The sequence below is a fragment of the Suncus etruscus genome, chromosome 1, assembly GCF_024139225.1.
Source record: "Suncus etruscus isolate mSunEtr1 chromosome 1, mSunEtr1.pri.cur, whole genome shotgun sequence".
NCBI lineage: Eukaryota > Metazoa > Chordata > Mammalia > Eulipotyphla > Soricidae > Suncus > Suncus etruscus.
In genome coordinates this window covers 42,260,883-42,278,445 of record NC_064848.1, presented here as the reverse complement: position 1 = coordinate 42,278,445, position 17,563 = coordinate 42,260,883, and the positions used below count along the sequence as shown (strand labels likewise).

The following is a 17,563-nucleotide window of genomic DNA, read 5'->3' as shown; positions in this document are numbered from 1 at the left end:
CAAAATTCTTTGATCTTTCTCATCTCTGTTTAGGTTTGTGTACCACTAGTAAGATCTTTGCGTTTGTTGTATTTGTGTTTAATTCCAGTATGTTGCATTTACAGATCTTTCCCCAGATAAACTTGTCTTTTTTTTTTTTTTTACAGCTATTTATAGGTACTTTGAGTATATAGGTTTATTGTTTTTTGGTCAGATCCCTGGAATGCTTAGGGGTTAATACTGGTTCTGCACTCAGGAATTCTTTCTATTGGGCTCATACTGTTGGGACCATATGGGATTTCAGATATGGAACCCCCAGAGTTTAGTTGCATGCAAGGCAAGCATCCTACTTGCTGTACTGTCACTCCAGTTCTGAGTGTAGAGGTTTTCCTAGGGAAAAATAAATCTAGTCTCTTTTTTAAATTGATATCAAGTTCACACCGAGGGACACAATATACTAGGTGAGTGGTATACCTCTGAGCCACATCTCCAACCCTCTAGTATCTTTCCCCAGTATCTTTTTTTGTTTGTTTGTTTGTTTTTGGGTCCCACCTGGCATCGCTCAGGGGTTACACCTGGCTCTATGCTCAGAAATCACTGCTGGCAGGTTCAGGGGACCATATGGGATGCCGGAATTCGAACCAATGACCTTCCACATGAAAGGCAAACACTTTCCTCCATGCTATCTCTCTGGCCCCTCTCCAGTATCTTTTTAATAGACCACTTATACATCTGAAGAGGCAGAAAATCCTTTTTTTTTTTTTTTTTTTTTTTTTTGTGGTTTTTGGGTCACACCCGGCAGTGCTCAGGGGTTACTCCTGGCTCCATGCTCAGAAATTGCTCCTGGCAGGCACAGGGGACCATATGGGGCGCTGGGATTCGAACCGATGACCTCTTGCATGAAAGGCAAACGCTTTACCTCCATGCTATCTCTCCAGCCCCCTTTTTTTTTTTTTAAACTAGGGGTCCCATGCAACACTGCTCAGGATGGTGGGGCAGTGTTGTGGCCACTTTTAGTAATTCGTCTGTCATTTTATTACGCTGGTGGCTTGATTCTTGTGTCTAGCAGTGCATGAGGGGTGTTCAGTCTCAGGAATTGAGCCTAGCTCTCACAACTATAATTGTGTTTGTTCCCTTGTTCTGGGGACTACTTAGGAAGGTTACTCCTGGATCTGCACTCAAATTACTGTTGGACTCAAGGGACTATACAGATATGAAACTCAGGTTGGCACCTGTACTCCCACCTCCATTTGAATTTTCAAGGACAAGCTGACAGTTTTTATATCTCAATGGATTGTTAACCCCAGTCTTTTTCTGAATTTAAAGATCTTTACATTATGGAGACTTTTAACATTTTTTTTAGGCACTGTAAAATTACAGTTATTCATGATTGAGTTTCAGACATAAAATAGTAAATATTGATCCCTTCACCATTATCTACTTCCCTCCACCAATGCCCTCATGCATTTGCCTCCCACCTGCCAGTCTGCTAGCAGCTTTGGGAGCCGATCCCCGGGTTTACAGTGCTGTTGCTGATACAGTTTTATACATACTATTTCATCACCTTTTAGCATGACCTACTCCCTCCGCAGTTGAAGCCTTCCCTTCACCATAAATGTTGCCCTTCCCTATCCTATCCCCTCAGCCTCTCTTGAGATAATTCCATCACATTTATTTAGTAACAGCCAACCAGGACTGAAAGTGGGCTTGGTATTTAATTGTATTTGGCCACTCGAGTTTGATCCCCGGATAAGTATGGTCCTCCCAGAACTCCCAGGAGTGATCCCTGAGTGCAGAGTGAGGAGTAAGCCCTGGCTACTACCATCAGGTGTGACCCCCAAGCAAAACCCAACCAACTTAAAAAAAACTTCTTTGAAGCTTCTTCAAAGCTATAAACTCATTGTAAATTTCCAAATTACTGCAGGTTGTGACTGTTTTTCCCTGTTTACGCCATTAGTATAATAATAGGATTTTCAGTTTCCCAGTCCCAGTACAATATCTTTTTTTTTTTTTTTTTTTTTTTTTGTGGTTTTTGGGTCACACCCGGCAGTGCTCAGGGGTTACTCCTGGCTCCATGCTCAGAAATTGCTCCTGGCAGGCACGGGGGACCATATGGGACGCTGGGATTCGAACTGATGACCTTCTGCATGAAAGGCAAACGCCTTACCTCCATGCTATCTCTCCGGCCCCCAGTACAATATCTTATTACTGCTTTTTTCTCTTGGCTTTGTGCCAACTCAGCGGAAAACCCTAAATTGCTAGTGGCCTACAGTATTTTTTTGTTCTCTGTAACTGATTTCCACTATATAATCTCTGGTGCTCTTTTCAACTATGAGAAGAACATCTAACTTGTTGACAGCTACCTTATAATGAGTCCTAGAATGACAAGATAGATTAGAGCCTAGAAAAGCTGAAACTATTTGATAAATCCTTAGGTAAATATTTGCTACAAGGTATTGATTGGGAATATGGGGATTAGTTTGCATTTGTTATCAGTAAAAGGGGAAATAAGTTGTCACTATGTGGAACTTCACATAAAGTGATAGAGGATATTTGCAGTAAGACTTAATATGTAGCAGATAGTGATATTTGATGGTAACTCACTATTATTGATACTGCTTAGAAAACCTTGAAATATTAATCTTGTTCTTTGAGTCTTAAAAATATCAGATGCGGGGCCAGAGAGATTGCACAGCAGTAGGGTTTTTGCCTTGCATGCAGCCAACCCAGGCACCCCACATGGTCCCCTGTGCCTGCCAGGAGCGATTTCTGAACACAGAGCCAGGAGGAATCAATCCCTGAGCACTGGCGGATGTGGCCCCAAAACCAAAAAACAAAACAAAAAAACAGATGTATGGCATTCTTTGTAGCATACTTGTGTACAACACACTTGTTTAAAAACATACTGTTGACCGGCTGGAGAGAAAGCACAACAGTAGGGCATTGCCTTCTACACAGCTGACCCAGGACAGATGGTGATTCGATTTTTGGCATCCCATATGGTCCCTCAAGCCAGCCAGGAGCGATTTCTGAGCATAGAGCCAGGAGTAACCCAAGTGCAGCAGGGTGTCACCCAAAAATCAAAAAACAACAAAAACCCATACTATTGTCTAGTACATGTGTAGATGTATTGGTTAGAATACATTGCTACACTGTGACCAAAAGGGTATACTCACATTTATTTTTTAGTTTCTTGGGCCATATATGATGATCCAAGGGATGATCTGCTCCTGGCTCCTAACCCAGAAATTATCTGTGGTGGTGCTTTGGGGGAGGGAACCATAATGAAATGTTAAGGATGGAACCTAAGTTGGCTCTCTATTCAAAGCAAAGCACCTTTACTACCTGCATTATTATCACTCCACACAGACCCAACAGACCTCGGAGAGATAGCGGCGTTTGCCTTGCAAGCAGCCGATCCAGGACCAAAGGTGGTTGGTTCGAATCCCGGTGTCCCATATGGTCCTCCGTGCCTGCCAGGAGCTATTTCTGAGCAGACAGCCAGGAGTAACCCCTGAGCAATGCTGGGTGTGGCCCAAACCCCCCCCCCCAAATAAATTCTTTATATTTTATTTATATATGTCTTCCCCCCTTTTCCCTTCCACACTTTTTCCTCAGGTAATGATATTATCATTGTCTACTTGGTTTGTTTTAATTTTATCTTTTCACCAATTTTACATAAAGAATATTTAGAATTTTGCTATTTGATTTCTTCTAAGAATGAGTTATATGGGAGAGATAGTGGAAAATACCTATTAAGAATCTTTGAAATAAAATACTTTTTTTATTTGATCTTTTCTATCTCCCAAGAAGATATCAGAGCACATAAATTTATGGAAATGCTGATGTTAAGTGATTTTATATGCTTTCATTCCCCCCTCCCATTAAAAATAAAAGATGATTTGAATAATGGCATGCTCGGTGATACTTATGAGACAAAAAGTTTTATTTTTGGGGGGGGCCGGGCCCCACACCCACTGATGCTCAGGTGTTACTCCAGGCTTTGTGCTCAGAAGTTATTTCTGACAGGTTATGGGGACTATATGAGATGCCGGGGATTAAACCCAGGTCAGCCATGTGCAAGGGAAACACCTTACCTGCTGTGTCCTGACAAAGTTTCTTAAATTATTTTTTGGGGCCGGAGAGATAGCATGGAGGTAAGGTGTCTGCTTTACATACAGAAGGTCGGTGGTTTGAATCCCGGTATCCCATATGATCCCCCGAGCCTGCCAGGAGTGATTTCTGAGCATAGAGCCAGGAGTAACCCCTGAGCACTGCCGGGTGTGTTTTTTGGGTCACACCCGGCAGTGCTCAGGGGTTATTCCTGGCTCCAGGCTCAGAAATTGCTCCTGGCAGGCACGGGGGACCATATGGGGCGCCGGGATTCGAACCGATGACCTCCTGCATGAAAGGCAAATCCCTTACCTCCATGCTATCTCTCCGGCCCCCAAAATTTTTTTTTCTCTGTCAATTTAATCTTTAAGAATCAAGAAAACATTGATAGGAAATCAATTGGTTTGAAATTGACATATTGGAAATACTGCTCATCCAAGTTTAAAATAATATTTTTAGAATTGTTTTAGCTGAATATGTACCATAAAATAAATGTACCATGAAGTGTTTAGCAGTGTTTAATATCATACTTAATTGGCCCCACAAAGTTAGGAGTCTTTTACTTTGTAGAAAATACTTTGAATTATAAATTAAATATTTTTTAACTCGTAGTTTTATTAGTGATCTGTGTTAAAAATTAACAAAATTAGGGGCTGGCGAGGTGGCGCTAGAGGTAAGGTGTCTGCCTTGCAAGTGCTAGCCAAGGAAGGACTGCAGTATGTCTCATATGGTCCCCCCAAGCCAGGGGCAATTTCTGAGCGCTTATCCAGGAGTAACCCCTGAGCACCAAATGGGTGTGGCCCCCCAAAAAAACAAAAAAATCTAACAAAATTAAAATCACGTTCTTTCCTTTTTGTAGCTCTACATATAAACACACATAGAGTATTTACATATATGCATGCATTGGGGAACAAACCCTTAACTTCTTGTGCACTTTACTTGAGCCAAATTGCCTCTGTCTGCTTTCCCCTTTCATTGTTGCTGATTCTCACTCTGCCATGGTGCTTGCTCACCTTTGTCCTCTTTTAGTTGTATTCTCACACTGCACACATGTTAGTTTTCAAAGTGTTCACATACATGCTTGTCATTTCACCATGATGACAGCACATCTTTAAGTTGTTTACTCAGCTGCACCCTGTTCTAAGTGTGGTGTATGCATACCCGTGCTATGGCTATTGCTCGCAACTGACGATACAGCATGACTGTCAGACCTTACTCACATGGTAGCACTGGAGGTTGAGCCTGCAATCTTATGCTTCTAATTCAGGACAGGCACTCTGAACTAGTGCTTTTTTCTGTTAGGGGGCTTATAGGTAGGAAAGTCAAAAAGATTGAGAAACACTGAACTCACTGAGCTGCCTACTATCTTCATTTACTTTTTAAATATAAGTCTCTTAACATGGATTGCATATCTTTTTAATACTTTGCTGTGTGGCCAGAATTACAATTTAAGTTTTTTTCCATGATTGTTACATCATGTAACAAAAAACTTGGAAAACAAAAGGGGAAAAAGGCTTTTCTATTAATGCTATTATAATTCAGGTTTTTTTTTCCCCCTCATGCCTAGATTGAATGCCAGGGTTGTCTTATATGAAGTATGCTCTCTGCTACTATTGAACTACACCCCCAATGCCAATTACAAATTTTAATCTTCTTATAGTTGAATGCTAATGTTGTATTTTACATTTTAATGTGTTTAAGAAATGTAGTTGCTTTCCAAAAAAGTTGAATGGGAAAATTATAGTTTAATAACAGATTAATGATACAGGAGTTCATTTTACATTTGCTATATACTCTAAAATAGGGTAATTGAAGAAGACAAAACTAAGAAGAAGGGACAAGAGGAAAAACAACCTAAAAAGCAGGCTAAAAAGGAGGAAGAGGGTCAAAAGGAAGAAGATAAGCCAAGAAAAGAACCAGACAAAAAAGACGGGAAGAAAGAAGTTGAATCAAAACGGAAAAATTTAGCTAAAACAGGGGTTACATCAACCTCTGATTCTGAAGATGATGATGATCAAGAAGGAGAAAAGGTAGACCATTTAAGTAGCAAATAAAATGTGTTTTTGATTCATTGTAGTTTCCTAGTAAATCATTTTACATCTTGGCAAAACTGAGTTTTATTCAGGATATTTCTTTTGTGTATCTACCTGAAATAACGTAAAAAAATTTACTTGAAATAACTTAAAAAAAAAAAAAGGCATTTGAGGGGCCGGAGAGAGAGCATGAAGGTAAGGATTTTGCCTTGCATGCAGAAGGTCGATGGTTTGAATTCCGGCATCCCATATGGTCCCCTGAGCCTGCCAGGAGCAATTTCTGAGCATAGATAGAGCCAGGAGTAACCCCTGAGCGCTGTTGGGTGTGACCAAAAAAAAAAAAAAGGCATTTGAAAGTTTATTGTATTTTGTAAAATTATACCTTTTCACAATTATATATAATGTCATAATACACTTGTAACAAGCTTACCTTTCTAGAAAATGTAAGAAAGTAGATGCAGCTGTACAAGCTCTTCAGCATTGTGAAGATTGATGGAAGTCTTGGGATCCCCCACCCCCCAATTTGGTTTTATATGTGAATTTTTTTGAGAAAGAGATTCAGGTCTATGTGCAGTATTTGGAAGCCATAGTTAAAGCATGTTTTTCTCTTACAGTCTTACAAACCCAAGTTATACTACTTTCAGGGATAATTTTTATAGTTTATTACAAACCCAGTTGTGTAAGCCTTTCCTTACCTGTTTTTTTGTTTTGTTGTTTTTGGGTCATACCCGGCAGTGCTCAGGGGTTACTGCTGGCTCTACGCGCAGAAATCGCTCCTGGCAGGCTCGGGAGACCATATGGAATGCAATGCTGGGATTCGAACTGCCATCCTTCTGCATGCAAGGCAAACGCCTTATCTCCATTCTGTCTTTCAGATCCCCTTTCCTTACCTGTTTTTAAAGACTTAGAAGCTCTAAAATTTAGACCACTTTTCAATCAGCAGTGACTAAAATCACAACCTCGCTATAAAGGAAAACACGGCATTCTACTTTAACGAACGAAATCACTCCTCCAGTGGTGCATAAATAACATAGACGATAATCTGAGTTTAGAACAGGAAAATAGTGTAAAATGTGTAATTTGAGAATTTAAAAGTTATTTGCCCTGTAGAATTAGCATGTTTCCCAAGATTATAATCATGAAAACACTAGTCACTGACTTTATAGTTTACTTAAGCCCATCCTCTATTTCTCAAAACAGAAGAGAAAAGGTGGAAGAAACTTTCAGGCTGCTCATAGAAGGAATATGCTGAAAGGTCAACATGAGAAAGAAGTTGCAGATAGAAAACGCAAGCAAGAGGAACAAATGGAGACTGAGCAGTGAGTATTTTTTAACTTATAAATTTGGTCTCATAAGCTAGCATGAAAAGTTTAAACAAATAGAATGTCATTTCCAGACCTTATAAAGCTTTTAAAGTGATGTTTCCCATTTGTTAGTAAAATAATTATTATATGATAATTATATTTAGATTCCCTTTTCTGAGAATATATTAAATTCATAAAGTAATAACCTGAGTCATTTTTAGAGTAAAAGTACAGATAGGAATTAACCGTAACTTTGAGAAAATTTACTTTTAATAGTTTTAAATATAAAAAGTAGTGATGACCTATTGGTAGAGAAAGAATGCAAGAAGTGTTTCTATTTGTTTTTCAAAAACTAGCAGGCCTCTAACCCCAAGACCAGCAAAAAATTACAAAAGCACAGTTAGAAACCCAAGAAGCCAGTAAAAAGAAACTTTAAGGCTGATGGTGTTTGCATGAGTGTATTTTACTCAGCAAGTCAAGTTCAAAGTTGATTTCCTTTAAGTTTTGATATTGGAAAACAATATATATTTCTTGTGGGAATTTCTTTCCCCTTTAATTTTATTGAGAAAAATTAACAATGACAATGCTAAGACTTCATGTATATTACATTTGCTTAACACTGTCACTACTGAGTTGTGAAGTCTCATGCATTATTCTGATTCAGTTGTTTTAATGAGGTGATTTTATAGTAAGCAGCACATTCTTTAGTCAAATACGTGACTCTTCTAAGCTCTGATCGCCATGAGAATAGCATTTGATTAGTTTTTTGGAAGATATAGAAACAAGTTCAGCTTCATATTTCATGGGAGTATTTAAAGATTGGTCTAAAGCTGAAAAATTTATTCCCCTTTAACTTAAGAGACTTTAACGGTTTAACCACTTCTGTAGAAGTTAAAATTTTTTTTTGTTACCTATCCTTTTCTATCCTTTTCCTGAAAAATTGTTGGGACTGTTTGTTGCTTTTAACTTATTGTGCTTCCCATGTAGGCTATAAAATAGTTGTTGCTTAGTAAATCTAGCCCAGTCCTTCTTCAGTATCTATGTGTTTCAGTTTCTTTTTGAATGTCCTCCAAATGTAATCTTCTCCAATTCTAATATTTGTGTTTTCTTTCCTTCTCCTGTTATTACAAAACTTTGTACTTGGACAGTTTTGCTCTGTAAAGCATTTCAGATGCAGCTTGTGTGAAATGCATTATGCAAAATAAAGTTTATTGTATTGTATTCCCAGCCAAACAACATGTAATCTACAGTAATAAAAAATATATCTCATTTTGGGCTCAAAGCATTAATCCAGTTACTGAAAAGAGAACACAAGTGGAGCAAACAAGAGATGAAGATCTTGAGACAGACTCATTGGACTGAATTTCCCCCTTCCCCCCTTCATGGAAGAATGTTCCAGATTCTAAATTGAGGACTTCATTAATGGCATTATTACTGTGTTATGATTGTTAAAAAAATCCTGTAAGGTACACACTACATATTAAGGTCCGCCAACATTCCTGTTAAGTTTTTTATAAACTTACAATGAAGCTTTGTGTTTGAAATTTATAAGCTCAGATGAAGATGGTGGTTGTACATTATTTCATTTAGAAAATATAAAGATTCATTTTGTTTTGAAGCTAGGTATTAAACTGGAATAGCTATATACCCTAGAGACGGGCAGTTGTGCCCTTACCTTGACAATTCCTTGTTGTTTAATTATTTAGAATCTTAATAATTGTTTTTTTAATCCTGAGAGATTAAACCATAGACTTGTTAAAAATTGAAACTGTAACCAAAATTTTAAAATAAAGTTTTTTAAAAAAAAACCTGATTTTTAGATATTTTTTGTTCTTGTCTATTTCAATTGGTTTACAATAGTGCCCGGACTCCAAGCTGAGGTGTTAGGAAAAAGTTTATTTTTAAATCGTTAATTTGCTGTTAGAAGTATTTTTTCAGTTGTGGAAATACTAATGTAAATGTTTATGAATGTTATTTAATTATGATATATTGGCAAAATAAGAAATACTTTAACAGTACTGTCGTTGAAGTCTCTTTAACTTTGAAACTCACACCAGTTCCCTACCCTTTGGAAATGTATGGGGGAACAGTCAGTCTTATCTGACATGTTAATTTTTATTGATTAATGTGACATAGAACCCACAAAACATTTATAGACACTACCTATCGGCTTGTTTTATTCTTTGACACTGAAATTGGCATTTTAACACATTTGGGAAAGAAAATCTAGATTTCCACTTTTTTTTCTTTTTTTGGTTTTTGGGTCACACCTGGTGACGCTCAGGGGTTACTCCTGGCTCTGTGCTCAGAAGTCGCTTCTGGCAGGCTGGGGGACCATATGGGATGCGGGTATTCGAACCCGAACCACAATCTGTTCGAATCAGCTGTTTGCCAGGCAAACACCATACCACTGTGCTATCTCTCCGGCCCCGATTTTCTTTTTCTTTTTTTTGGTTTTTGGGTTATATCCAGTGGCGTCAGGGTTTACTCCTGGCTTTACGCTCAGAAATCACTCCTGGCAGGTTCGGGGGAACATATGGGATGCCAGGATTCGAACCACCGTCCTTCTGCATGCAAGGCAAATGCCCCACCTCCATGCTATCTCTCCGGCCTCGATCTTCATCATTTTTTAAATTAAAAAAATTTTAATTGTTATAACCACTGATAAGATGTTAGATTTTTAGCATGTTGATTTTAATGAGCTTTATTTATGCTTATATTCAGCACCATTGCCGTGGCATTGCAGAGTTCTAAGAACAGCTAATTACTGCGATCTACCAATTTAAAAGTTAATAGACATTGTGAACATTTGCTAATTGTCACATCGTTCCAATGTTTTGAAATATTTGTGTTAACATTTGATAGGCAGAATAAAGATGAAGGAAAGAAGCCAGAAGTTAAGAAAGTGGAGAAGAAGCGAGGTTAGTTATTTCACTTTATTTTTGGCGTTTGGACCACACCTTGAGGTGCTCGGAGGTTACTTCTGGTTCTGTACTCAAGAATAACTCCTGGTGATGCTGCAAGACTCTGAAATGCTAGGGATTGAACATGGGTCTGCTGTATGCAAGGCAAATGCCCCATTTGCTGTACTATTACTCTGGCCCGTTATTTCACTTTTTAAGATGTCTAAAATAGGTAGTTATAAACTAAATTTCTTAAGTATAAGCTTTGAAGTTTGTCACCTGTTCTTAAATCTACAAAGACAGCTCTTCAATTTACCAATGAATTTTATTTTATCTTAAAAATGGAACTAAGAACTAATTTTAAAGCTTATCCAATATTCCTATTTTCACAGTATTATCAAAAGCTAGATAATTTTATATTTTTGGTTGAATGTTTAATCTGAAGCAAGAGTTTAAGGGTTGATATTGAGGGATTATCTTAGACACATGAAGCTAGATTATTTAAGTGATGCTGATTTCCCAAACTAAATGCTAACAAAAAAAACTTCAAAAAATTCACCATTTTCCCATTACTTCTTACTTAGTGCTTACATAAATGCTGTTTTTTTTTTTAAAAAAAAAAAAAGATATTTAATGTTTCATTTTAATTTATAGAAACATCAATGGATTCTCGACTTCAAAGGATACATGCTGAAATTAAAAATTCACTCAAAATTGATCATCTTGTAAGTGTTTTTATACTTCATTTAAAATGTTTTGTAGCCTCTATTTTCTAACATGATATTATAACTTTTATAGATGCAAAATAAATGATATTTGGGGATGGAAAATCTAGCTCATCTGTAGAGTACTTAGAAATGTGAGGCCTTGGATTCAATCCCTAGCAATATACAGCAAATTGTTACTCTTGGTTCTTATTTGAATTTTTTTTTTTTTTTTTTTTTTTTTTTGGTTTTTGGGCCACACCCGTTTGACACTCAGGGGTTACTCCTGGCTATGTGCTCAGAAATCACCCCTGGCTTGGGGGGACCATATGGGACGCCGGGGGATCGAACCGCGGTCCTTCCTTGGCTAGCGCTTGCAAGGCAGACACCTTACCTCCAGCGCCACCTACCCGGCCCCTCTTATTTGAAATTTTTAAAGGTAATCTTTAAAAACAAAGATTGCGATTAACAATTGTGGAATTACTCTTCTGTCATAAAGGATCTGGCCAGGTGTATTGAGGCTTTGGATGAACTTGCTTCACTTCAGGTCACAATGCAACAAGCTCAGAAACACACAGAGATGATTACAACACTGAAAAAAGTAAGTGATCTTGAGTCATGACAGAACCCATGAGCATCATCCTTATCAACATCTTATTTAAAATAAAATTAAGCAGGAAAACATTTATGCATATCTATTTTCCCTCAGATACGGCGATTCAAAGTTAGTCAGATTATTATGGAAAAGTCTACAATGTTGTATAACAAGTTTAAGAACATGTTTTTGGTTGGAGAAGGAGATTCTGTGATCACACAAGTGCTGAATAAATCTCTTGCCGAACAAAGGCAGCATGAGGAAGCAAATAAAGCCAAAGATCAAGGGAAGAAAGGGCCAAACAAAAAGTTAGAAAAGGAACAAACAGGTATGTTAAAATAATTTGCTGGGACTGTTCTATAAAATGGCCTTTAGTTATAAAGTGATGAAAAGGTCTTATAAAGCACTTAGAATGTAATAAATAGTGTTCAGCCACAGCTTTTCTGAAATTTAAAATGCTTTTATTTAAATTTGTAAGACACTACTTTTAGATATTAGTAAACTTTTACAAAAGAGAAGTAACCTTCCTATGTTCATGTACTTCATTCATCTTCATTTTATAACATATCTCTGGGATAGTGCTCAAGATTTTGAGATGGGAGGTTTGATGGGAGAAAGGCCTCCACTACTTCTCAACCTGCTGCAAGGGCAGTGCTGCTCAGGCCTCATGAGCAGGGTCACCAAGAGGTCCTGGGAACTTCTAACACGGAGTTCTAGAATCAGTTGCATACAGAGAACATGCCTTAGCATGTTCTTATCTAGCTGTGAAGAGTATTTTAAATTATATTCCATATAAGTAATTTTAACTTTAAGTACATGGCATTGGGAGCCATTATATGTGTTAAGCATCTTATTTAGCAATTCAGAGTTAGTTGGGATGTTTTCCAAAATCATTGCCAGTGAATGATAAATGGCTGATTGGGCTAACAGATTTGTTAACTAAGACTCATACTAATAAGGCATGTGAAATCCTAGAACTCAGGAAATGTATCACTGCTTGTTCCATAGTATCTATTTAATGATTAGTTGTCCTTTTCCAAGTAATGATCCACTTTGGGTATATGTAAATAGGTGAAGTTAATTAGCCCTGCTGCTTACTATACCCCAGCTACTAAAGGATATTACAGTATAATTTTGAATAAAAGCTACATTAGGTATAGAAATTGCAGACTACAAGACAGGCAGTGTGGCTTGGTGGTCATGGGAAAAGAAGCAAGGTTAGAAGGGGGCTTTGGAAAGAAGCTTTTGAGATATATCTTTAGAGGAAGGCTCCTATTTTATTTTTTGGGGATCACACCTGGCTGTGCTCAGAGCTTACTCCTGGTGAGGTCTCAGGACCTATGGAATGCTGGGATTGAACTTGGGCCAGCATATTCCAAAGTTTACATGCCAGTTTTTTCTCACTCCAGCTCTTAGAGGAAGAACATTTTAAAGTATTAGAAGCGCTAACAGTTTTTTTTTTTTTTGAATCACCTTAAAGGTTCAAAGACTCTGAATGGAGGATCTGATAATCAAGACAGTAATCAACCACAACATAATGGTGATAGTAATGAAGAAAGCAAAGACAGTCATGAGGCCAGCAGTAAGAAAAAGTAAGGGCATGTTTGTTTTTGCTTTAAAATCACATTGCTGTTCCAAGGTTATTTTGTATTTTGATCTCTAGTTACTGACTTCAGGAAGCAAAAAATGAAAATTGTAGGATAAAATGTAAAAAATCCAGTTACAACTGCTTTGGTATTTTGTATTTGACTATAATAAGAATTGCTTGCCTTTTCAAGCCTGTGTTCAAGACAGGTTTGTTTCATATATCTCTGCTTTTTAATCACCCTGTTAAAGACAAATTTGTCTCTTTTTTTGTTTGTTTGTTTTTGGGCCACACCCTTACGCTTATACTTCTGGCAATGCACTCAGAAATCACTCCTGGCTTGGAGGAACCATATGGGACGCTGGAGATCAAACTTGGTCCATCCTAGGCTAGCGCTTGCAAGGCAGATGTCTTACCTCTAGTGCTACCACTCCAGCCCCACACGTTTATGTTCTTGAACACATCTCCTATCCCCAATGATTTTATTTCAATAAAAATTATTTTCTTTAATTAAAAAAAAATACCACTACTAAGTAGTATTTTACTTTAAGTTCAATCTTTCCTGAATTGTTACAGGATAACACAATTAGATCTTGAGTCACAGGCTATTTTTTATACTCCATAATAACAGTAACTAGATGTGCTAATCATAGTTGGTCATTTTTGGGATTTTTTTTTTTTTTTGTTTTTGGGTCACACCCAGCAGGCTCAGGGATACTCCTAGCTATGCCCTCAGAAATTGCTCCTGGCTCAGGGGACCATATGGAACTTCAGGGATTGAACCCAGGTCTGTCCTGGTTCAGCTTGCATTTAAGGGAAATGCCACTGCTCTAGCTCTCTGGCCTCTAATCATTTATTTTTTCTGTGTTGGGCCCATACTTGTTAGTAGAGATCACTCTTAGCAGGGCTCAGGGAACTCTGGATGCTAGGGATCAAACCCAGTTGTCCATGCACAAAGGAAGCACTCTACCTTCTGTCACAACATTATTTTTCCTTATCAGCTTATCAGGTTTGTGATCTTTCTTGATCTGCAATCCATCTGTTGGGAGTGAAGACTGTAGAAAAGCAAGTTTTAAAAGTGCTCAAACTTTTATATTAAAAAAACTTAATATACACAATGCCCCCATCCCACCGAGGAAAAAACCCTAATTGCATTTCATCCCACCTTTCTTTCCCTTTTTTTAGGCCATCCAGTGAAGAGAAAGAAATTGAAATATCTTTGAAGGATTCTACGCTAGATAACTAGGTTGATAGACCTGGAACATAAGAACATTTGAGAAGTTTGTAATGGTTTTCATTTGAAATATTTAGATTGCTGGAAGTTTTAAAATTTTATAAGCATAGGTTTTGATGTCTACAACTTGTATTGAGGGAGGAAACCCCCTTACCTTTGTTTAAAAGTAAACATTGCTGATTGTACTTGTGCAGTATTAACAGCTACAATGTAGAGTACACATCGGGGGAATCCATTTTGAAAATGTTAAATGCCTTTCCAGACATTGGTTGTAGCATATTTTCAATTAGTGTGTGTATGTTAATGTGTAATTGAGAATAGGAAAAAAAAAGTCATTTTAAGAGCTACATGTACAGTTTTCCTCTTTCCCAAAATATTGTGGGGTTTGTGCATAGTTTTTACAGATAATTGGATTTACCACACTGTCTTTTCACTGTTTGTGAATTTTGTAGAAGTTACGCATTTTTAATGGTAGGTAAAATGTCATTTCTATGTAAGTATTCCCTCCTTTTGTCAAAAGTTTATTTTAAAACAATTTCAGTCTACATTGTGTTAACATCCCACTGCTTTGTAATAACGTGTGGTCTGTATGCCATTTTGTATGAATAGATATCCACCTGACATTTAACTGGCAATTTTTATGAGGTAAAATTCATGTTAACATTTGGATATTTTGTGGCAGGGAATTCATTTAAATCACATGACTTAGAGTGGAATGGGTATCTATAGAAATGAATCTGTTTTTTGGGTTCAGTCGTCTGATCACGTGCACTGATAGCTAAAATGGAAAGATTATTTTTGAGCAATGTCTTGTTTCTGAAGTTTTTTAAAATACTCATTAAGAAAATCACTTAAGTCATATTTTTTTAATTGGAAAAAATCTGATGATTCTTATACAAGTAAATAAAAATATTATATAAGGATACTAAGCTAATTGAAAATATGACTATATCAGAAGATAACTTTCATTTTATACTGCATATGTTATAGAACTGCAAAGTGTGGGAACACTGATCACCCGAAGGCAACAGACAAAGGAGTGCTTTGGTAGCCTGCTTATTCTATATTTGGAGGGACTAAAAATCACGACATAAACGTTTAAAAACAAAATTAAAAGGTAATTAAAATATAGCATTTGAAGATATTTTTAACATTAGGTCAGATTGTGGTTTTCAATAACAAGACACTTCTCATATGTTTGAAACTATGAATACAGGGAATAGGCTTAATACAGTGTTGTGCATGTGAGATGCAGTGTATGCTTGGCCTCTGTAATTCAAGTTTTGCTTTTCAGAGGTCTTATAATGGAACTATGGCCCACTGATTTGAGGAAATTCTCACTATTAAACCCGTCGTTATCTGTTTGGTCCTTACAGTTTAAATTTGGACAGATTTATTAGTGTTAAACCATAAATGTCAACATGTAAACTTGTTTTGATTAAAGAATTTTTCTATCAAAATGTACTAGTAATTTCTTAGTTAACTTTAACATGGGTCAAAAAAAATTACACTACTTAAGGAAAAGATAGCCCAAATGTTAGCTCATTGGAAAAACCAAAGAAATATTTTCGGGGCCGGCGAGGTGGCGCTAGAGGTAAGGTGTCTGCCTTGCAAGCGCTAGCCAAGGAAAGGACCATGGTTCGATCCCCCGGCGTCCCATATGGTCCCCCCAAGCCAGGGGCAATTTCTGAGCGCATAGCCAGGAGTAACCCCTGAGCATCTAACGGGTGTGGCCCAAAAAACCAAAAAAAAAAAAAAAAAAAAAAAAAAAAAAAGAAATATTTTCATTCTCCTTTCTGTAACCCAACAAATATAATTCAACACTCAAAAATATCCCTACTTCATTTTAATAATCATATATTTGCTTGCATGGGTTGGCTTAACCAGTTCATATTGTATATCTCTTTGATCTTAAAATCGTTTCATTAAGTAATTTTTCATAGGCTGATTTGTAGAATATTTCATTTTGTATATTTGATCAAAACCACAGCTGAACAAGTCTGTTAGAGATTTTATTTAAACTAGTTCATAGTTCTATGTGCAAAAAAAAAAAAAAAAGCAGTGTTTTCCTAACTACTGAATAACTTTTTGAAAAAAATTTATGTATATAGCCTGGTATGCTCAGTTTCTCTTTTTAGGTGTGTGGAGGAATCCAGATCCAAGAACCTGTGTTAGAACCTTGACTACTGTCAGTCTTTGAACGCTCAGGATATATTGTAGGCTTTATTGAGCTTTGATCTCTATGTTGATTATAGCTCACTCTTCATCCCACCTTACCTGGTTAGTGTCACATCAAGATGGTGTCCTACATTCATAATCCTGCACAAGAACAGAAACATTGATTAGGCTCTGTAAGGGTTACAGAGAACTTCTTTTGGATCACATTGCTCAGTGAAACACATAAACTATTATTACCAAAACAACACACTTGGTGCTAGAACCACAGTGCATTCAATCAGGCACCAGGCACTTGCCACATAACTGACCTGGGCCCAAGCCCTGGCGCCTCATGGTCCTGAGTCCCTTTAGGAGTGATCCCGAAATGCATAGCCAGAAGTGAGATCCACTGGATGGGGCCCAAAGAGAAAAAATAAGTCTTACGAAGAAAATCTGCTCAATAAACAGAAATTTGGTATACTCTACCCACATTACAGATGATAGTAATAAATGATGAGCAGTGTTTAGTAATTGAATATTATATCTGTAATCTTCCTGGTTTTGAAAGACATTTTTTAGGCCTATGTAACAGACTCAACATGAACTGGCACATTCTGGGAATTTTTTTTTTTTTTTTGGTTTTTTTTTTGGTTTTTGGGCCACACCCGTTTGACGCTCAGGGGTTACTCTCCTGGCTATGCGCTCAGAAGTCGCTCCTGGCTTGGGGGACCATATGGGACACCGGGGGATCGAACCGCGGTCCGTCCTAGGCTAGCGCTGGCAAGGCAGACACCTTACCTTTAGCGCCACCGCCCGGCCCCCATTCTGGGAATTTAACCAAGAAACAGTAATGGAAGTTGTGGTATCTGAGTTATTGAAATAATAGCAGGCAAGGATATAACTTAGTCTGAGTACATTAAAATGAATTCACTTGGAGAGCTTAAGGGACTGGGATT

General features: G+C 37.4%; 1 protein-coding gene across 3 annotated transcripts in view; it reads left to right on the top strand.

The window, feature by feature from the left end:
* Nucleotides 1-15,901, top strand: part of PSIP1 (PC4 and SRSF1 interacting protein 1) — a 58,352-nt gene extending 42,451 nt beyond the window's left edge. Inside the window, exons 8-15 of one of the 3 annotated variants that reach the window (XM_049769367.1) lie at nt 5,897-6,122; nt 7,326-7,444; nt 10,295-10,350; nt 10,987-11,057; nt 11,536-11,637; nt 11,746-11,959; nt 13,112-13,223; nt 14,402-15,901. In XM_049769367.1, the coding sequence (XP_049625324.1) occupies nt 5,897-6,122; nt 7,326-7,444; nt 10,295-10,350; nt 10,987-11,057; nt 11,536-11,637; nt 11,746-11,959; nt 13,112-13,223; nt 14,402-14,462 (961 nt within the window). In that variant the 3' untranslated portion in view covers nt 14,463-15,901. Of the gene's footprint in view, nt 1-5,896; nt 6,123-7,325; nt 7,445-8,577; nt 8,712-10,294; nt 10,351-10,986; nt 11,058-11,535; nt 11,638-11,745; nt 11,960-13,111; nt 13,224-14,401 lie in introns of those variants that run through there. The other 2 variants (XM_049769368.1, XM_049769369.1) reach the window with 2 other exon arrangements.
* The last annotated feature ends 1,662 nt before the right edge of the window (nt 15,902-17,563 follow it).